Consider the following 22,554-nt stretch of genomic DNA (forward strand, 5'->3'; position numbering starts at 1 on the left):
GTCCTCCAGACACCTCCGGAGGCAGTGGGGATGACCAGGGATGTTATCTGTTTGGTGAGTCCTCCAGACACCTCCAGAGGCAGTAGGGATGACCAGGGATGTTCTCTGTTTGGTGAGTCCTCCAGACACCTCCAGAGGCAGTAGGGATGACCAGGGATGTTCTCTGTTTGGTGAGTCCTCCAGACACCTCCAGAGGCAGTAGGGATGACCAGGGATGTTCTCTGTTTAGTGAGTCCTCCAGATCAGAGGCAGTAGGGATGACCAGGGATGTTCTCTGTTTGGTGAGTCCTCCAAATCAGAGGCAGTAGGGATGACCAGAGATGTTCTCTGTTGAGTGAGTCCTCCAGATCAGGAACAGTAGGGATGACCAGGGATGTTCTCTGTTTGGTGAGTCCTCCAGACACCTCCAGAGGCAGTAGGGATGACCAGGGATGTTCTCTGTTTGGTGAGTCCTCCAGATCAGAGGCAGTAGGGATGACCAGGGATGTTCTCTGTTTAGTGAGTCCTCCAGACACCTCCAGAGGCAGTAGGGATGACCAGGGATGTTCTCTGTTTAGTGAGTCCTCCAGACCAGAGGCAGTAGGGATGACCAGGGATGTTCTCTGTTTAGTGAGTCCTGAGTTCTAGTCACGGCTAAATGTGGAATAAGTCAGTACTTCTGAAGGCACTATAGGGAACAGGAAGCCATTTGGGATGCACACTAAGTGTTCTAGTCACGGCTAAATGTGGAATAAGTCAGTACTCCTGAAGGCACTATAGGGAACAGGAAGCCATTTGGGATGCACACTAAGTGTTCTAGTCACGGCTAAATGTGGAAATAAAAATGTGATCACATGAATTATTTTATTTGAATAAAAGACTGTAGCCTTTTGTTACGTTATAAAATAGTTTATTACTCATTTAAGAAACGTTACATAGCAACCTTGAGTGTTCCTCCAAACACTGTTGGAGCAGATATACAATCCACATTAGCCCAAACATTCCCAACCCACGTTCCCAAATGTTCCCAACACACATATGGAATATGGACTCCCCATGGTGAGGTTGTGTTGTAGGGAACTATTCCATCAACACGGGTCACCACATGGAAAGGAAAGTCTAAAACATTCACTTTCATTTTGTTTCATGGGTTTATTGAAATCTCGGATTGGATTGTTTGATTTATGGATTCCTTTTTGATGTACGGAAATCCAGGTACTTTTATGCATTTTTCAAAATGTTTTGCAGAATTTCAGAAAAACAGTTTCAAATGATTGTCGTCTTCGCAGTCTTCGTTAAAATGTCCAACAGATTCAGACGGCGTCCTCTGGTTGAACCAGTCAGTGAGGACCAGTCAGGAAGAACCAATCAGTAAGGACTTGGTTTGTGTGCTTAACTAAGTGCTCCTCAAGTCTTAATGTGCTCCGGCTGAGTCTTTAATAACTGTGGTCAAGCTCCTGAAATATCTCCTCTGAGTTTACATAGATCACAATGAAATACCTGCAGAAAATAAAGTCCGTTTCTGACTCTGAAAGTAGTCCTTGATATTGCACCATATCCTCCTCCTCAACCCTCTTCCTCCTCCTCCTCTTGCTCCTCCTCCTCCTCTCCCTCCTCTCCCTCCTCCTCCTCTCCCCTCCGCTCCCCCTCCTGCTCCTCCTCCTCCTCCCCCTCCTCCTCCCCCTCCTCCTCCAACTCCTCTCCCACCTCCTCCCCCCGCCTCCTCCTCTCCCGCCACCTCCTCCTCCTCCTCTCCCTCCTCCTCCCTCCCTCCTCTTCCTCCTCTTCCTCCTCTTCCTCCTCCTCCTCCTCCTCCTCCTCTCCCTCCTCCTCCTCCTCTCCCACCTCCTCCTCCTCCTCTCCCTCCTCCTCCTCCTCCTCCCCCCCTCCTCCCCCCCTCCACCTCCTCTCCCGCCTCCTCCCCCCGCCTCCTCCTCTCCTGCCACCTCCTCCTCCTCTCCCTCCTCCTCCCTCCCTCCTCTTCCTCCTCTTCCTCCTCTTCCTCCTCCTCCTCCTCCTCTCCTCCTCCTCTCCAACACCCAGTCAACAGTTACAGTAGCCAGTGAATATAACACAAAGTGTTGCAGCTAATAATCCTTTTTGTTTCTGTACAAGCACCTCTATCATCTTTTTAACACATTCCACACTGCATTGGTCAAGACACAGTTAACCTAGTTGGCCCAGTTATCCCAGGTAACCCAGTTGGCCCAGTTAACCCAGTTGGCCCAGTTAACCCAGTTGGCCCAGTTAACCCAGTTGGCCCAGTTATCCCAGTTATCCCAGTTAACCCAGTTGGCCCAGTTAACCCAGTTATCCCAGTTGGCCCAGTTAACCCAGTTGGCCCAGTTAACCCATTTGGCCCAGTTAACCCAGTTATCCCAGTTGGCCCAGTTAACCCAGTTGGCCCAGTTATCCCAGTTGGCCCAGTTAACCCAGTTGGCCCAGTTGGCCCAGTTGGCCCAGTTAACCCAGTTGGCCCAGTTAATCCAGTTAATCCAGTTGACCCATTTTCAGAAATATGTGCAAATGGTAAACTTGGTAAAAGTATTGAGATGGTTCCCAGGTCTAAGAAACACTAGGGAGTAAACCATATCTAGGTATCTGTTATCGAATTGCATCAGCTGGGATACCTGTGTCTGTAGGGAATGGTTGAGTTAGGATAGTTTGTAGGAAGTTTACATACAATTGTTAACAGACAGATTATTTCACTTATAATTCACTGTATCACAATTCCAGTGGGTCAGAAGTTTAAATACACTAAGATGACTGTGCCTTTAAACAGCTTGGAAAATTCCAGAAAATGATGTCATGGCTTTAGAAGCTTCTGATAGGCTAATTGATGTCATTTGAAGGTGTATCTGTGGATGTGTTTCAAGGGCGACTACCTTCAAACTCAGTGCCTCTTCGCTTGACATCATGGGAAGATCAAGAGAAATCAGCCAAGACCTCAGAAAAATAATTGTAGACCTCCACAAGTCTGGTTCATCATTGGAAGCAATTTCCAAACGCCTGACGGTACCACGTTCATCTGTACAAACAATAGTACACAAGAATAAACACCATGGGACCACGCAGCCGTCATACCTCTCAGGAAGATGACGCGTTCTGTCTCCTGGATAGAGATGAACGTACTTTGGTGCGAAAAGTGCAAATCAATCCCAGAACAACAGCAAAGGCCCTTGTGAAGATGCTGGAGGAAACAGGTGCAATAGTATCTATATCCACAATAAAACAAGTTCTATATCGATATAAGGAAGAAGCCACTGCTCCAAAACCGCCATAAAAAATCCAGACTACGGTTTGCAACTGCACATGGGGACAAAGATCGTACTTTTTGGAGAAATGTCTTCTGGTCTGATGAAACAAAAATATAACTGTTTGGGCCATAATGACCATCGTTGTGTTTGGAGGAAAAAGGGGGAGATTTGCAAGCCAAAGAACACCATCCCAACCGTGAAGCAGCATCACGTTGTGGGGGTTCTTTGCTGCAGGAGGGACTGGTGCACTTCACAAAATAGATGAAATCATGAGGATGGAAAATGATGTGGATATATTGAAGCAACATCTTAAGACATCAGTCAGGAAGTTAAAGCTTGGTCGCAAATGGGTGTTCCAAATGAATAATGATCCCAAACATACTTCCAAAGTTTTGGCAAAATGGCTTAAGGACAACAAAGTCAACATATTGGAGCGGCCATCATAAAGCCCTGAATAGAAATGTTGTGGGCAGAACTGAAAAAGTGGGTGCGAGCAACGAGACCTAAAACTTGACTCAGTTACACCAGCTCTGTTAGGAGGAATGGGCCAAAATTCACCCAAATTATTGTGGGAAGCATGTGGAAGGCTACCTGAAACGTTTGACCCAAGTTTAAACAACTTAAAGTCAATGCTACCAAATTCTAATTGAGTGTAGGTAACTTCTGACCCACTGGATGTGATGAAATAAATAAAAGGTTAAATAAATAATTCTCTCTACTATTATTCTGACATTTCATATTCTTAAAAGAAAGGGGTGATTCTAACTGACCTAAGACAGGGAATTTTTACTAGGATTAAACGTCAGGAATTGTGAAAAACTGAGTTTAAATGTATTTGGCTAAGGTGTATGTAAACTTCCGACTTGTCTGTAGGGAATGGTTGAGTTAGGATAGTTTGGTGTTGGGGTGGACAGAGGAGAGCTGTGAGGCTCTGAAGGGAGGGTTAGGGTTATGATAGTTTGGTGTTGGGGTGGACAGAGGAGAGCTGTGAGGCTCTGAAGGGAGGGTTAGGGTTAGGATAGTTTGGTGTTGGGGTGGACAGAGGAGAGCTGTGAGGGGCTGATGTCTGGGTGTAGCTGTGTGCTGAGGGCAGACATGGAAGACATGGGGTGTAGACCATGATGCAACAGTTCCCCATACGAGGCACGCATAGGGTGCCGGTACATGTGGGCGGGGCTGTGAGCCTGTCTTTGCATCATGAAGGAGTGGAAAGCGAAGGGCGGGACCAGAGGAGAGAGGCCGGCCTGGTTCTTCAGGTACTGTAGGGGATGGTACCCCAGGGGCCTGTGGGAGCCCAGGCCCTCACACATATCCTGGATCTGAGAGATGAAGGCCTCTGGGTAGAGGCCCCTGGGGAACAGGGGGGAGGAGTGGAACTTGTGTCCTTCCACGAAGGAGTTGATGTGTAGGTGGAGGCTGTGGGCCGGGGCTGGCTGGGGGTCGGCTGGTACCACCCCTCCAGCGCTGGGGACCTGACCTTCCACTCCGAGTGGCCCTCCCTGTCTCTGTCCCTGATTGTACAGGATGAGGAGGAAGAGGAGGAGTGCATGGGAGTGACAGCTCTGATCTTCCTCTCTGGGGGCCCGTTCTCCCGCTCCTCCAGACTCCTCTTCAGTGGGCGCGCCGTGCACGCGTTGTTCTGTGGTCTGGACGTATTCTTGGTGCCTAGGATGGGTCTGTTTAGCTCCTCCATCTTGTGTCCCAGCCCCTGGTCCTCCCATCCTCCTGTCTGGCCATTCAGGGTCTTCCCCCTGGGGTTAGGCTGGGGGTCTGCAGGCTGTCTGGGGCTGGAGGACATGGTCATGGGGGGGACTCTACAGAACCTCCCAGTATCCTGGAGGGGCATGAGGGGGTGGGGGTTGTTGTGAAGGGAGGGGGTGGCAGTGGAGGGTAGGTTTGTGAGGAGAGGACTTGGGAAGACTTAAGTCTGTGGGTTGGTCTTCTGAGCATGTCTGTACGAGACGTCCTGTCTCTTAGTGTGTGAGGGGTCAGGTTGGGGGTCAGGGGGTTTATACGGGCACAGTAGCCCCCAGACCCATTGTGTCGGGGTGTTTAGAGGAGTGGAATCGCGGCCCTCCGGGCCAGGCGCGGCCTCACAGTCCCTGGGTAAGGCTGTCTCCCTCTCCCTGCTGCTGATGAACTGGCTGACGTGTGTCTCTGTATGGTTGTCCAAACTGTGGAGGTGGAGGGGGTGGAGGGGGAGAAGTCAGGCAGGAATCTGGTAATGTGGCCAGGTTGGGGTGTCTCAGGACTCCGTAGGTAAAGGTCATAGATAGAGTTAGGGTGGGGCTGGGTCAGGTCATAGGGAGAGTTAGGGTGGGGCTGGGTCAGGTCATAGGGAGAGTTAGGGTGGGGCTGGGTCAGGTCATAGGGAGAGTTAGGGTGGGGCTGGGTCAGGTCACAGTGAGAGTTAGGGTGGGGCTGGGGATGGTGTCTAGTCTGGGGGGGTGGATGGGATTGGGGATGGTGTATAGCCTGGGGGGGTGGATAGGATAGGGGATGGTGCTGGGTCAGGTCACAGGGAGAGTAGGGTTCCCCTGGTTTATACATGTTCCTGTTCAGGCCCTCCCTCTCCCTCCTGTCCCCTGTCTCGCAGAACAGCGGCTTGAAGCTCTGGGCATGCTGGATGACAGACGGACGTTTGACCACAGCTGTGTCTGTGCTGCAGGAACCCTGACAGCCTGCTATTGGCTGACTGGCCGACTCCTCTGCGTTGCCAATAGCCAGGCTTGTGTTGATGAGGGGTGGGGGCGGGCCAATGGCGTAGTGATTGGGCAGAGATGGCCCAGGGGCGTTCCCATTGACCTGAGAGAGCAGCTTCTTCTTGGCTAGATCAGACATGGTGCCTGGGTGGTTGGTGTCAGAGTTGGTGCCAGGGTTGGTGCCAGGATGGTTGGTGCCTGGATGGTTGGTGCCTGGATGGTTGGAGCCAGAGTTGGTGCCTGGATGGTTGGTGCCAGAGTTGGTGCCTGGATGGTTGGTGCCTGGATGGTTGGTGCCAGGGTTGGTGCCTGGATGGTTGGTGCCAGAGTTGGTGCCTGGATGGTTGATGCCTGGATGGTTGATGCCTGGATGGTTGGTGCCAGGGTTGGTGCCTGGATGGTTGATGCCAGGGTTGGTGCCTGGATGGTTGGTGCCAGAGTTGGTGCCTGGATGGTTGATGCCTGGATGGTTGGTGCCTGGATGGTTGGTGCCAGAGTTGGTGCCTGGATGGTTGGTGCCTGTATGGTTGGTGCCAGAGTTGGTGCCTGGATGGTTGGTGCCTGGATGGTTGATGCCTGGATGGTTGGTGCCAGAGTTGGTGCCTGGATGGTTGGTGCCTGGATGGTTGGTGCCTGGATGGTTGGTGCCAGAGTTGGTGCCTGGATGGTTGGTGCCTGGATGGTTGGTGCCTGGATGGTTGGTGCCAGAGTTGGTGCCTGGATGGTTGGTGCCTGGATGGTTGGTGCCTGGATGGTTGGTGCCAGAGTTGGTGCCTGGATGGTTGGTGCCTGTATGGTTGATGCCAGGGTTGGTGCCTGGATGGTTGATGCCAGGGTTGGTGCCTGGATGGTTGATGCCTGGATGGTTGCTGCCAGGGTTGATGCCTGGATGGTTGCTGCCAGGGTTGGTGCCTGGATGGTTGATGCCAGGGTTGGTGCCTGGATGGTTGATGCCTGGATGGTTGATGCCAGGGTTGGTGCCTGGATGGTTGATGCCAGGGTTGGTGCCTGGATGGTTGGTGCCAGGGTTGGTGCCTGGATGGTTGGTGCCAGAGTTGGTGCCTGGATGGTTGATGCCTGGATGGTTGATGCCTGGATGGTTGGTGCCAGGGTTGGTGCCTGGATGGTTGATGCCAGGGTTGGTGCCTGGATGGTTGGTGCCAGGGTTGGTGCCTGGATGGTTGATGCCAGGGTTGGTGCCTGAATGGTTGGTGTCTGGATGGTTGATGCCAGGTCCAGGATGGGCTCTGCCTGGGTAGAGTATAGTAGAGTATCTGTAACAGGAGTGGTCCTGTCCAGGGAGCTGTGCTCTGTCTGTGGTGTCCTCTGGAGCCCTGGGGGACTGTAGGGACCTCTGCCGAATGGGGAGTACCACCCCCACTATGCCCACCATGCCAGGGTTAGGGCCCTGGGGCTCCTCAGTCAACCCAGACTGGTCCAGCCTGGCCTGGGGACATGGGTTGACATAGTTAGGCAGCTCCTTTTGCCATTGGTCCTGAGGGTGGGAGTGGTTTATTGGAGTGAGAGTGTCTACGGGGAAGAAGTGGAGTGTAGTGGTGTCTGAAGGTGGCTTCTCGTTGTTCTCCCAGGAAACTCCTTGGTGTAGAACCCTCTCCTTTATGCAGACCGCTACTGGCTCCTCCTCCTCCTCACTGGTGCTCCTGCTCACCTCACCAGCCGGCAGGGGCACCTCCTGCTTCACCTTGACTCCCTCCTCCTCCGGACTATTTTCCTTCTCCTCACACTCCTGCAACACAACAGACACAGAGGACAGTTAGGAACCAGACAGACAACAGACACAGAGGACAATTAGGAACCAGACAGACAACAGACACAGAGGACAGTTAGGAACCAGACAGATAACAGACAGAGGACAGTTAGGAACCAGACAGATAACAGACACAGAGGACAGTTAGGAACCAGACAGATAACAGACAGAGGACAGTAAGGAACCAGACAGACAACAGACACAGAGGACAGTTAGGAACCAGACAGATAACAGACAGAGGACAGTTAGGAACCAGAGAGACAACAGACACAGAGGACAGTTAGGAGCCAGAGAGACAACAGACACAGAGGACAGTTAGGAGCCAGACAGACAACAGACACAGAGGACAGTTAGGAACCAGACAGATAACAGACAGAGGACAGTAAGGAACCAGACAGACAACAGACACAGAGGACAGTTAGGAACCAGACAGATAACAGACAGAGGACAGTTAGGAACCAGACAGATAACAGACACAGAGGACAGTTAGGAACCAGAGTCCATTATAGAGGTAATATTAAGAGTTTACAGGGCGTTTACTGGCACACGGACAGTTAGGAACCAGACCACCAATACACACTACAGAGGTAGTACTAAATAACGTTTACATGCACAGTCCAATCCACCAGCCTCCCTCTTCTCCTCTCTAATTAACTGTTTCCATCAACAGACCACCAATACACACTACAGAGGTAGTACTGAATAACGTTTACATGCACAGTCCAATCCAGTTAATCTCTGGTCTGATGAAAACATGTTTGGCCATAATGACCATCGTTGTGTTTGGAGGAAAAAGGGGGAAATTTGCAAGCTGAAGGACACCATCCCAACCGTGAAGCACGGGGTGGCAGCATCATGTTGTGGGGGTTCTTTGCTGCATTAGGGACTGGTGCACTTCACAAAATAGATGGCATCATGAGGGGGACAATTATGTGGATATATTGAAGGAACATCTCAAGACATCAGTCAGGAAGTTAAAGCTTGGTCGCAAATGGGTCTTCCAAACGGACAATGACTCCAAGCATAATTCCAAAGTTGTGGCAAAATGGCTTAAGGATAACAAAGTCAAGGTATTGGAGAGGCCATCACAAAGCCCTGACCTCAATCCTATAGAAAATTTATGGGCAGAACTGAAAAGGCGTGATCGAGCAAGGAGGCCTACAAACCTGACTCAGTTACACCAGCTCTGTCAGGAGGAATGGGCCAAAATTCACCCAACGTTTTGTGGGAAGCTTGTGGAAGGCTACCCGAAATGTTTGACTCAAGTTAAACAATTTAAAGGCATTGCTACCAAATACTAATTGAGTGTATGTAAACATCTGACCCACTGGGAATGTGATGAAAGAAATAAAAGCTGATATAAATCATTCTCTGTACTATTATTCTGACATTTCACATTCTTAAAATAAAGTGGTGATCCTAACTGACCTAAGACAGCGAATTTTTACTAGGATTAAATGTCAGGCATTGTGAAAAACTGAGTTTAAATGTATTTGGCGAAGGTGTATGTAAACTTCAACTGTAGGTGTTCCTTTTATCTAGGTGGGAAATGCCAGTCCGGCATGCAATAGATGTTGCATCATTTGTGGATCTGTTGGGCGGTATGCAAATTGGAGTGGGTCTAGGGTTTCTGGGATAATGGTGTTAATGTGAGTCATTACCAGCCTTTCAATGCACTTCATGACTGCGAGAGCTACGGGTCGGTAGTCATTTAGGCAGGTTACTTTGTTGTTTTAAGGCACTGGGACTATGGTGGTTTGCTTGAAACATGTTGGTATTACAGACTCAGTCAGGGACAGGTTGAAAATGTCAGTGAAGACACTTGCCATTTGGTCAGCGCATGCTCAGAGTACAGATCCTGGTAATCCGTCTGGCCCTGCGGCCTTGTCAATGTTGACCTGTTTAAAGGTCTTACTCACATCAGCTAAGGAGAGCGTTATCACACAGTCATCCGGAACAGCTGGTGCTCTCATACATACTTCAGTGTTACTTGCCTCGAAGCGAGCATAGAAGTAATTTGGCTCGTCTGGTCGGCTTGGGACAGATTGAGCGAGAAGTTGGCAGCGAAAGTTGAGGGGATTGAGCCAGAGCCAACTCTCCGTACTCACCGTGGGGAGCGTGTGACCTGGCAGGCACCATGTTTTGCGGTGATACGCACTGTGTCTCCAGTGCGGATTCACAGCCCGGTGCGTTCTGTGCCACTTGTCGTCCAGGACGGGTTGTGCCGGCTCAGCGCGCCTGGTCTCCAGTGCGCCTCCTCGGTCCAGGATATCCTGCGCGGGCTCTACGCGCTGTATTCCCAGTCCAGTTCGTCCTGTACCTCCTCCCTGCACTCGCCCTGAGGTGCGTATCACCAGCCTGTACCGGTCCCATGAATCAGGCCTCCAGTGCGCCTCCACAGTCCAGAGCTTCCGGCGACGGTCCACGGTCTGGAACCTCCTGAGACGGTCTACGGTCTGGAACCTCCTGAGACGGTCTACGGTCCGGAACCTCCTGAGACGGTCTACGGTCTGGAACCTCCTGAGACGGTCCACAGTCTGGAACCTCCTGAGATGGTCCATGGTCTGGAACCTCCTGAGACGGTCCACGGTCTGGAACCTCCTGAGACGGTCTACGGTCCGGATCCTCCTGAGATGGTCTACGGTCTGGAACCTCCTGAGACGGGCCACAGTCTGGAACCTCCTGAGACGGTCTACGGTCTGGAACCTCCTGAGATGGTCCATGGTCTGGAACCTCCTGAGACGGTCCACGGTCTGGAACCTCCTGAGACGGTCTACGGTCTGGAACCTCCTGAGACGGGCCACAGTCCGGATCCTCCTGAGACGGTCCACGGTCTGGAACCTCCTGAGACGGTCTACGGTCTGGAACCTCCTGAGACGGGCCACAGTCCGGATCCTCCTGAGACGGTCCACGGTCTGGAACCTCCTGAGACGGGCCACGGTCCGGAACCTCCTGAGACGGGCCACGGTCTGGAACCTCCTGAGACGGTCCACGGTCTGGAACCTCCTGAGACGGTCCACGGTCTGGAACCTCCTGAGACGGTCTACGGTCTGGAACCTCCTGAGACGGGCCACGGTCTGGAACCTCCTGAGACGGTCTACGGTCTGGAACCTCCTGAGACGGTCTACGGTCTGGAACCTCCTGAGACGGTCCACGGTCTGGAACCTCCTGAGACGGTCCACGGTCCGGATCCTCCTGAGACGGTCCACGGTCCGGATCCTCCTGAGACGGTCTACGGTCTGGAACCTCCTGAGACGGGCCACGGTCCGGAACCTCCTGAGACGGTCCACGGTCTGGAACCTCCTGAGACGGTCCACGGTCTGGAACCTCCTGAGACGGTCCACGGTCTGGAACCTCCTGAGACGGTCTACGGTCTGGAACCTCCTGAGACGGGCCACAGTCCGGAACCTCCTGAGATGGTCCACGGTCTGGAACCTCCTGAGACGGTCCACGGTCTGGAACCTCCTGAGACGGTCCACGGTCTGGAACCTCCTGAGACGGTCCACGGTCTGGAACCTCCTGAGACGGTCCACGGTCCGGATCCTCCTGAGACGGTCTACGGTCTGGAACCTCCTGAGACGGGCCACGGTCTGGAACCTCCTGAGACGGTCTACGGTCTGGAACCTCCTGAGACGGTCTACGGTCTGGAACCTCCTGAGACGGTCTACGGTCTGGAACCTCCTGAGATGGTCCACAGTCTGGAACCTCCTGAGACGGTCTACGGTCTGGAACTGCCTGAGACGGTCCACTGTCTGGAACCTCCTGAGACGGTCCACGGTCTGGAACCTCCTGAGACGGGCCACGGTCCGGAACCTCCTGAGACGGTCCACGGTCCGGAACCTCCTGAGACGGTCCATGGTCTGGAACCTCCTGAGACGGGCCACAGTCTGGAACCTCCTGAGACGGTTTGCGGTCCAGAGTCTCCAGCGACGGTCTGCGGTCCAGAGCCTCCAGCCACAGTCTTCGGTCCAGAGCCTCCAGCCACTGTATGCGGTCCAGAACCTCCAGCGATGGTCTGCAGTCCAGAGCCTCCAGCGACGGTCGGTGGTCCAGAGCCTCCAGTGGGGATTTTCAATCAAGAGCCTCCTGTAAGGGTTCCCAGTCCGGAGCCTCCGGTGACGATCTACGGTCCGGAGTCCCCAGCGACGATCCACGGTCCGGAGCATCCGGTGACGATCCCGCACCAGAGCCGCCATTGAGGATATCTTGTGGATACTTTGCACCGCACCGGAGCCGTCCCCGACGGTAGATGCCCACCCTTGACACTCCCCTATTGGGGATCATATTTAGGCAGCCATTTCCCCATTGTGCTTTGTGGGATCTTGACTATGGATAGTTGCCTGGTAGAACTACTGTTAGCTTCACGTTTAGTTTCGCTGTGAGTTTCACTCAGTAAATGAAAGATGTGGAACCCAGATCACACTGCGCTTTGGTCCACTTATTATGACGATCGTGACACTCGTTGAGTGCCTTCTTAGTGCCAGCATCGGTTTGTGATGGTAAATAGACAGCTACAAAAATATAGATGAAAACTCTCTTGGTAAATAGTGTGGTCTACATCTTATCATAAGATACTACCTCAGGCGAGCAAAACCTTGAGACTTCATTAATATTAGATTTTGTGCACCAGCTGTTACTTACAAATAGACACAGGCCTCCACCCCTTGTCTTACCGGACGGAGGCAGCTGTTCTGTCTTGCCGATGCAGCGTAAATCCAGCCAGCTGTATGTTATCCATGTTGTTGTTCAGCCCCGACTCGGTGAAACACAACATATTAGTTTAATGGCCAGTTGGTAGGATAGGATGTTAATGGGATTTATCTGTTAATTGAATGATTAGAATATTCCACCCTGAAACAATCAAATTGTATGGAATTGATTAGAATGTATAAAATTATAATCAATAAATGTGTAGTTCTAGTCAGAATTAGGGTAAAACAATATAGCTAATGTTTATGTCTTTATAGTACTTTAAAAACAGAGGAGCGCCAGAATTCAGTGCTGACCTTGGCTAGGGGCCACTGAGAGATTTGGGAAAGGACAGGGAGTGATTCTCACGGTCCCTAATCTTTGTCGGCTGGGTAGCAAGACATTGTCTGCTAATGTTAGTATGACTGTGTGTGCGTATGTTAGTGTGAATGTGGGTGCGTGAGAAGCCAGTATAAAATTGTTTTGTACAACAGAGGAGCGATCTGGTAAATAAACTTTCTGACCATCGTAGCTGGGCCTCCGTCTGATTCAACCAGTTTCAGGCTGAGTAGTTAATTGAATTGGGATTATGAACATTGAACATAATTCTCGTGACACTGTATGTTATCCATGTTGTTGTTCAGCCCTCGGTGAAACATAAGATATTAGTTTAATGTCCCGTTGGTAGCATAGTGTTGATCGGAGCTCATTCAGTTTATTTTCCAGTGATTGCACATTGGCTAATAGGACGGATGGTTGAGGCAGATTACCCACTCGCCGTCAGATCCTTACAAGGCACCCAAACCTACGTGTCCTATATACACTTCTCTTCTTCATGCGAATGACGGGGATTTGGGCCTTGTCTGGTGTCTGAGGTAAATCCTTCGCGTCTGACTCGTCCAGTACGAGGTGAGTAATCGTTGTTCTGATATCCAGAAGCTCTTTTCGGTCATAAGAGAATGTGGCAGTAGCACTATGTACAAAATATGTTACAAATAACGTGAAAAAACACACTGAATCTGTTAGGAGGTCGTAAAACAGCAGCCATCTCCTCTGGCGTCACTCAAAGTGGCAGGACTATGTTACTAACTTCAGGAATACATCCTCCACCCATCCAGACTCACACAGACACACACATCCACAGAACATGTACAGGGTAAGGGCTTAGCTGGGGACCACTATACAGACATGGCTTCTGCAGCCGTAGTTGTGTCTATTGGCTCTGGCGCTATGGGGCTAAACACCTGAATCACTCAACTGGCTCAACTGCTACTCTGAGTTGTTGAACTATTCTTGCAGCCTTACAACCCCTACAGATTCCGCATTCTAAACAGAGAGACAGGTACTAACGGGGATCCATAATAAACCCCAGGAAGAGTAGCTGCTGCCTTGGCAGGAACTAATGGGGATCCATAATAAGCCCCAGGAAGAGTAGCTGCTGCCTTGGCAGGAACTAATGGGGATCCATAATAAACCCCAGGAAGAGTAGCTGCTGCCTTGGCAGGAACTAATGGGGATCCATAATAAACCCCAGGAAGAGTAGCTGCTGCCTTGGCAGGAACTAATGGGGATCCATAATAAACCACAGGAAGAGTAGCTGCTGCCTTGGCAGGAACTAATGGGGATCCATAATAAGCCCCAGGAAGAGTAGCTGCTGCCTTGGCAGGTACTAATGGGGATCCATAATAAACCCCAGGAAGAGTAGCTGCTGCCTCGGCAGGAACTAATGGGGATCCATAATAAGCCCCAGGAAGAGTAGCTGCTGACATGGCAGGAACTAATGGGGATCCATAATAAACCCCAGGAAGAGTAGCTGCTGCCTCGGCAGGAACTAATGGGGACCCATAATAAACCCCATGAAGAGTAGCTGATGCCTTGGCACGAACTAATGGGGATCCATAATAAACCCCAGGAAGAGTAGCTGCTGCCTTTGCACGAACTAATGGGGATCCATAATAAACCCCAGGAAGAGTAGCTGCTGCCTTGACAGGATCTAATGGGAATCCATAATAAACCCAGGAAGAGTAGCTGCTGCCTTTGCACGAACTAATGGGGATCCGTAATAAACCCCAGGAAGAGTAGCTGCTGCCTCGGCAGGAACTAATGGGGACCCATAATAAACCCCATGAAGAGTAGCTGATGCCTTGGCAGGAACTAATGGGGATCCATAATAAACCCCAGGAAGAGTAGCTGCTGCCTTGACAGGAACTAATGGGGATCCATAATAAACCCCAGGAAGAGTAGCTGCTGCCTTGGCAGGAACTAATGGGGATCCATAATAAACCCCAGGAAGAGTAGCTGCTGCTGAGCATTCCAGAGAATGAGGTAATGTTTCTGTTCTATACCGTAGCAGGGTGAGATGGTTCCAGTTTGGAGTCAGAGGACCAGACACTGGTCTATACAATGAAAACTGTTGACACAGCAGATGCTGTCTGGTATGTATTATAGATACCTTTCATACAAATCTTAACCTTGTGACCATTCTATGTATCTGTTGTTCGTCATATAGGTTGAGAGGGGTGTATCTCGGCTATAAAGGACCGTTGTACTTTTGTGTTGTCACTTTTCAATGGTTCATTAGAAATGGTGCATCATTGAAAGTCAAATGCTATTGCAAGGCTCGTATTATTAAAGATGTAGTTTAAGTATAACTCTGACTGGTGTGTGAAGTTTGTCTCTCTCCTCATTTGGTAAATACAGAAATTAACGACCACACTGACTGGGAGGAGAGAGAGAAGGAGAGATAATTAGACTGACTGGGAGGAGAGAGAGGGACACAGAAAGAGAGAGACAGAGAGAGAGAGAGAGAGAGAATGGGACTGACTGGTGAGAGTTCCAGGCCTTTAGCACAGGGGTCCTGTTCAGTCCTGGGGGGTTGGGGGTTTTCTGGGTGCTGCTCCGCTTTGGGGCACTGCGTCACCGTGGGAACCTTGGTCTTGGGGACCTCCTGCTGGGCGGTGAGGTCTTTACGGGGTTTGGATAGGGGGAGGGGCTTATCTTCCTCTCCTTTAGTGAACCTCTCATAGGGCAGGATAAGCCTGGGGAGAGAGACAATTAATTATCAATCAATCAATTTATAAATAACAGCCATTAAACATCAACAGTTATTATACAGATAACCCAGATAACCCAGCCCCCTGATGAGAAATCAGAATCAGGTAATCATTATAACCTGGAGAGGGAGACAGGTAATCACTATAACCTGGAGAGGTAGACAGGTAATCACTATAACCTGGAGAGGAGTAGAGGGAGACAGGTAATCACTATAACATGGAGAGGAGTAGAGGGAGACAGGTAATCATTATAACCTGGAGAGGGAGACAGGTAATCATTATAACCTGGAGAGGGAGACAGGTAATCAATATAACCTGGAGAGGAGTAGAGGGAGACAGGTAATCACTATAACCTGAAGAGGGAGACAGGTAATCATTATAACCTGGAGAGGTAGACAGGTAATCAATATAACCTGGAGAGGGAGACAGGTAATCACTATAACCTGGAGAGGTAGACAGGTAATCACTATAACCTGGAGAGGGAGACAGGTAATCACTATAACCTGGAGAGGTAGACAGGTAATCATTATAACCTGGAGAGGTAGACAGGTAATCAATATAACCTGGAGAGGGAGACAGGTAATCACTATAACCTGGAGAGGGAGACAGGTAATCACTATAACCTGGAGAGGAGTAGAGGGAGACAGGTAATCATTATAACCTGGAGAGGGAGACAGGTAATCATTATAACCTGGAGAGGTAGACAGGTAATCACTATAACCTGGAGAGGGAGACAGGTAATCATTATAACCTGGAGAGGGAGAAAGGTAATCATTATAACCTGGAGAGGTAGACAGGTAATCACTATAACCTGGAGAGGGAGACAGGTAATCATTATAACCGGAGAGGGAGACAGGTAATCATTATAACCTGGAGAGGGAGAAAGGTAATCATTATAACCTGGAGAGGGAGAAAGGTAATCATTATAACCTGGAGAGGTAGACAGGTAATCACTATAACCTGGAGAGGGAGACAGGTAATCACTATAACCTGGAGAGGTAGACAGGTAATCACTATAACCTGGAGAGGGAGACAGGTAATCACTATAACATGGAGAGGAGTAGATGGAGACAGGTAATCACTATAACATGGAGAGGAGTAGAGGGAGAAAGGTAATCATTATAACCTGGAGAGGGAGACAGGTAATCATTATAACCTGGAGAGGTAGACAGGTAATCACTATAACCTGGAGAGGGAGACAGGTAATCACTATAACATGGAGAGGAGTAGATGGAGACAGGTAATCACTATAACCTGGAGAGGAGTAGAGAGAGACAGGTAATCATTATAACCTGGAGAGGGAGACAGGTAATCATTATAACCCGGAGAGGGAGACAGGTAATCACTATAACCTGGAGAGGAGTAGAGGGAGACAGGTAATCACTATAACCTGGAGAGGAGTAGAGGGAGACAGGTAATCACTATAACCTGGAGAGGAGTAGAGGGAGACAGGTAATCATTATAACCTGTAGAGGGAGACATGTAATCACTATAACCTTGAGAGGATTAGAGGGAGACAGGTAATCACTATAACCTGGAGAGGAGTAGAGGGAGACAGGTAATCACTATAACATGGAGAGGAGTAGAGGGAGACAGGTAATCACTATAACCTGGAGAGGAGTAGAGGGAGACAGGTAATCATTAAAACCTGGAGAGGAGTAGAGGGAGACGGGTAATCACTATAACCTGGAGAGGAGTAGAGGGAGACGGGTAATCACTATAACCTGGAGAGGAGTAGAGGGAGACAGGTAATCACTATAACCTGGAGAGGAGTAGAGGGAGACAGGTAATCACTATAACCTGGAGAGGAGTAGAGGGAGACAGGTAATCACTATAACCTGGAGAGGAGTAGAGGGAGACAGGTAATCACTATAACCTGGAGAGGAGTAGAGGAGACAGGTAATCACTATAACATGGAGAGGAGTAGAGGGAGACAGGTAATCACTATAACCTGGAGAGGAGTAGAGGGAGACAGGTAATCACTATAACCTGGAGAGGAGTAGAGGGAGACAGGTAATCATTATAACATGGAGAGGAGTAGAGGGAGACGGGTAATCACTATAACCTGGAGAGGAGTAGAGGGAGACGGGTAATCACTATAACCTGGAGAGGAGTAGAGGGAGTGGCAGAAACTAATGGGGATCCGTAATAAGCTCCAGGAAGAATAGCTGCTGCCTCGGCAGGAACTAATGGGGACCCATAATAAACCCCAGGAAGAGTAGCTGCTGCCTCGGCAGGAACTAATGGGGATCAGAGACAGGTAATCACTATAACCTGGAGAGGAGTAGAGAGAGACAGGTAATCATTATAACCTGGAGAGGGAGACAGGTAATCATTATAACCGGAGAGGGAGACAGGTAATCATTATAACCTGGAGAGGGAAACAGGTAATCATTATAACCTGGAGAGGGAGACAGGTAATCATTATAACCTGGAGAGGAGTAGAGGGGGACAGGTAATCACTATAACCTGGAGAGGAGTAGAGGGAGACAGGTAATCACTATAACCTGGAGAGGAGTAGAGGGAGACAGGTAATCATTATAACCTGGAGAGGGAGACATGTAATCACTATAACCTCGAGAGGAGTAGAGGGAGACAGGTAATCACTATAACCTGGAGAGGAGTAGAGGGAGACAGGTAATCATTATAACCTGGAGAGGAGTAGAGGGAGACAGGTAATCACTATAACCCGGAGAGGAGTAGAGGGAGACAGGAAATCATTATAACCTGGAGAGGGAGACATGTAATTATTATAACCTGGAGAGGAGTAGAGGGAGACAGGTAATCACTATAACCTGGAGAGGAGTAGAGGGAGACAGGTAATCATTATAGCCTGGAGAGGGGTAGAGGGAGACAGGTAATCACTATAACCTGGAGAGGGGTGGATGGAGACAGGTAATCATTATAACCTGGAGAGGGAGACAGGTAATCACTATAACCTGGAGAGGAGTAGAGGGAGACAGGTAATCATTATAACCTGGAGAGTGAGACAGGTAATCATTATAACCTGGAGAGGAGTAGAGGGAGACAGGTAATCACTATAACCTGGAGAGGGGTAGAGGGAGACAGGTAATAATTATAACCTGGAGAGGAGTAGAGGGAGACAGGTAATCATTATAACCTGGAGAGGAGTAGAGGGAGACAGGTAATCACTATAACCTGGAGAGGAGTAGAGGGAGACAGGTAATCACTATAACCCGGAGAGGAGTAGAGGGAGACAGGAAATCATTATAACCTGGAGAGGGAGACATGTAATTATTATAACCTGGAGAGGAGTAGAGGGAGACAGGTAATCACTATAACCTGGAGAGGAGTAGAGGGAGACAGGTAATCACTATAACCTGGAGAGGAGTAGAGGGAGACAGGTAATCACTATAACCTGGAGAGGAGTAGAGGGAGACAGGTAATCACTATAACCTGGAGAGGAGTAGAGGGAGACAGGTAATCACTATAACCTGGAGAGGAGTAGAGGGAGACAGGTAATCACTATAACCTGGAGAGGAGTAGAGGGAGACAGGTAATCACTATAACCTGGAGAGGAGTAGAGGGAGACAGGTAATCACTATAACATGGAGAGGAGTAGAGGGAGACAGGTAATCACTATAACCTGGAGAGGAGTAGAGGGAGACAGGTAATCACTATAACCTGGAGAGGAGTAGAGGGAGACAGGTAATCATTATAACATGGAGAGGAGTAGAGGGAGACGGGTAATCACTATAACCTGGAGAGGAGTAGAGGGAGACGGGTAATCACTATAACCTGGAGAGGAGTAGAGGAGTGGCAGAAACTAATGGGGATCCGTAATAAGCTCCAGGAAGAATAGCTGCTGCCTCGGCAGGAACTAATGGGGACCCATAATAAACCCCAGTAAGAGTAGCTGCTGCCTCGGCAGGAACTAATGGGGATCCAGAGACAGGTAATCACTATAACCTGGAGAGGAGTAGAGAGAGACAGGTAATCATTATAACCTGGAGAGGGAGACAGGTAATCATTATAACCGGAGAGGGAGACAGGTAATCATTATAACCTGGAGAGGGAAACAGGTAATCATTATAACCTGGAGAGGGAGACAGGTAATCATTATAACCTGGAGAGGAGTAGAGGGGGACAGGTAATCACTATAACCTGGAGAGGAGTAGAGGGAGGCAGGTAATCACTATAACCTGGAGAGGAGTAGAGGGAGACAGGTAATCATTATAACCTGGAGAGGGAGACATGTAATCACTATAACCTCGAGAGGAGTAGAGGGAGACAGGTAATCACTATAACCTGGAGAGGAGTAGAGGGAGACAGGTAATCATTATAACCTGGAGAGGAGTAGAGGGAGACAGGTAATCACTATAACCCGGAGAGGAGTAGAGGGAGACAGGAAATCATTATAACCTGGAGAGGAGACATGTAATTATTATAACCTGGAGAGGAGTAGAGGGAGACAGGTAATCACTATAACCTGGAGAGGAGTAGAGGGAGACAGGTAATCACTATAACCTGGAGAGGAGTAGAGGGAGACAGGTAATCACTATAACCTGGAGAGGAGTAGAGGGAGACAGGTAATCACTATAACCTGGAGAGGAGTAGAGGGAGACAGGTAATCACTATAACCTGGAGAGGAGTAGAGGGAGACAGGTAATCACTATAACATGGAGAGGAGTAGAGGGAGACAGGTAATCACTATAACCTGGAGAGGAGTAGAGGGAGACAGGTAATCACTATAACCTGGAGAGGAGTAGAGGGAGACAGGTAATCATTATAACATGGAGAGGAGTAGAGGGAGACGGGTAATCACTATAACCTGGAGAGGAGTAGAGGGAGTGGCAGAAACTAATGGGGATCCGTAATAAGCTCCAGGAAGAATAGCTGCTGCCTCGGCAGGAACTAATGGGGACCCATAATAAACCCCAGGAAGAGTAGCTGCTGCCTCGGCAGGAACTAATGGGGATCCAGAGACAGGTAATCACTATAACCTGGAGAGGAGTAGAGAGAGACAGGTAATCATTATAACCTGGAGAGGGAGACAGGTAATCATTATAACCGGAGAGGGAGACAGGTAATCATTATAACCTGGAGAGGGAAACAGGTAATCATTATAACCTGGAGAGGGAGACAGGTAATCATTATAACCTGGAGAGGAGTAGAGGGGGACAGGTAATCACTATAACCTGGAGAGGAGTAGAGGGAGACAGGTAATCACTATAACCTGGAGAGGAGTAGAGGGAGACAGGTAATCATTATAACCTGGAGAGGGAGACATGTAATCACTATAACCTCGAGAGGAGTAGAGGGAGACAGGTAATCACTATAACCTGGAGAGGAGTAGAGGGAGACAGGTAATCATTATAACCTGGAGAGGAGTAGAGGGAGACAGGTAATCACTATAACCCGGAGAGGAGTAGAGGGAGACAGGAAATCATTATAACCTGGAGAGGGAGACATGTAATTATTATAACCTGGAGAGGAGTAGAGGGAGACAGGTAATCACTATAACCTGGAGAGGAGTAGAGGGAGACAGGTAATCATTATAGCCTGGAGAGGGGTAGAGGGAGACAGGTAATCACTATAACCTGGAGAGGGGTGGATGGAGACAGGTAATCATTATAACCTGGAGAGGGAGACAGGTAATCACTATAACCTGGAGAGGAGTAGAGGGAGACAGGTAATCATTATAACCTGGAGAGTGAGACAGGTAATCATTATAACCTGGAGAGGAGTAGAGGGAGACAGGTAATCACTATAACCTGGAGAGGGGTAGAGGGAGACAGGTAATAATTATAACCTGGAGAGGAGTAGAGGGAGACAGGTAATCATTATAACCTGGAGAGGGAGACAGGTAATCACTATAACCTGGAGAGGGGTGGATGGAGACAGGTAATCACTATAACCTGGAGAGGAGTAGAGGGAGACAGGTAATCATTATAACCTGGAGAGGGAAACATGTAATCATTATAACCTCGAGAGGAGTAGAGGGAGACAGGTAATCATTATAGCCTGGAGAGGAGTAGAGGGAGACAGGTAATCACTATAACCTGGAGAGGAGTAGAGGGAGACAGGTAATCACTATAACCTGGAGAGGAGTAGAGGGGAGACAGGTAATCACTATAACCTGGAGAGGAGTAGAGGGAGACAGGTAATCACTATAACATGGAGAGGGTAGAGGGAGACAGGTAATCACTATAACCTGGAGAGGAGTAGAGGGAGACAGGTAATCACTATAACCTGGAGAGGAGTAGAGGGAGACAGGTAATCATTATAACATGGAGAGGAGTAGAGGGAGACGGGTAATCACTATAACCTGGAGAGGAGTAGAGGGAGACGGGTAATCACTATAACCTGGAGAGGAGTAGAGGAGTGGCAGAAACTAATGGGGATCCGTAATAAGCTCCAGGAAGAATAGCTGCTGCCTCGGCAGGAACTAATGGGGACCCATAATAAACCCCAGGAAGAGTAGCTGCTGCCTCGGCAGGAACTAATGGGGATCCAGAGACAGGTAATCACTATAACCTGGAGAGGAGTAGAGAGAGACAGGTAATCATTATAACCTGGAGAGGGAGACAGGTAATCATTATAACCGGAGAGGGAGACAGGTAATCATTATAACCTGGAGAGGGAAACAGGTAATCATTATAACCTGGAGAGGGAGACAGGTAATCATTATAACCTGGAGAGGAGTAGAGGGGGACAGGTAATCACTATAACCTGGAGAGGAGTAGAGGGAGACAGGTAATCACTATAACCTGGAGAGGAGTAGAGGGAGACAGGTAATCATTATAACCTGGAGAGGGAGACATGTAATCACTATAACCTCGAGAGGAGTAGAGGGAGACAGGTAATCACTATAACCTGGAGAGGAGTAGAGGGAGACAGGTAATCATTATAACCTGGAGAGGAGTAGAGGGAGACAGGTAATCACTATAACCCGGAGAGGAGTAGAGGGAGACAGGAAATCATTATAACCTGGAGAGGGAGACATGTAATTATTATAACCTGGAGAGGAGTAGAGGGAGACAGGTAATCACTATAACCTGGAGAGGAGTAGAGGGAGACAGGTAATCACTATAACCTGGAGAGGAGTAGAGGGAGACAGGTAATCACTATAACCTGGAGAGGAG

General features: G+C 49.4%; 2 protein-coding genes across 2 annotated transcripts in view; both read right to left on the bottom strand.

Moving 5' to 3' along the window:
• Positions 1 to 2,002: 2,002 nt before the first annotated feature.
• Positions 2,003 to 5,275, bottom strand: LOC135536598 (AT-rich interactive domain-containing protein 5B-like). The gene is made up of 3 exons (XM_064962883.1): positions 5,252 to 5,275; positions 4,795 to 5,070; positions 2,003 to 4,747 (listed from the first exon to the last, which is right to left on the bottom strand). The coding sequence occupies exons 1-3, from the start codon at positions 5,273 to 5,275 to the stop codon at positions 4,250 to 4,252; spliced, it is 798 nt and encodes a 265-aa protein (XP_064818955.1). The 3' UTR covers positions 2,003 to 4,249.
• Positions 5,276 to 5,288: 13 nt separating this feature from the next.
• Positions 5,289 to 22,554, bottom strand: part of LOC135536599 (AT-rich interactive domain-containing protein 5B-like) — a gene marked incomplete at its 5' end in the record, with an annotated part of 46,419 nt that continues 29,153 nt past the window's right edge. Inside the window, 2 exons of the mRNA XM_064962885.1 lie at positions 5,289 to 7,685; positions 15,220 to 15,433. Coding sequence (XP_064818957.1) covers positions 5,289 to 7,685; positions 15,220 to 15,433 — 2,611 coding nt within the window. The remainder of the gene's footprint in view (positions 7,686 to 15,219; positions 15,434 to 22,554) is intronic.

Source organism: Oncorhynchus masou, unplaced genomic scaffold (genome assembly GCF_036934945.1).
Source record: "Oncorhynchus masou masou isolate Uvic2021 unplaced genomic scaffold, UVic_Omas_1.1 unplaced_scaffold_642, whole genome shotgun sequence".
In the NCBI taxonomy this organism is placed as follows: domain Eukaryota; kingdom Metazoa; phylum Chordata; class Actinopteri; order Salmoniformes; family Salmonidae; genus Oncorhynchus; species Oncorhynchus masou.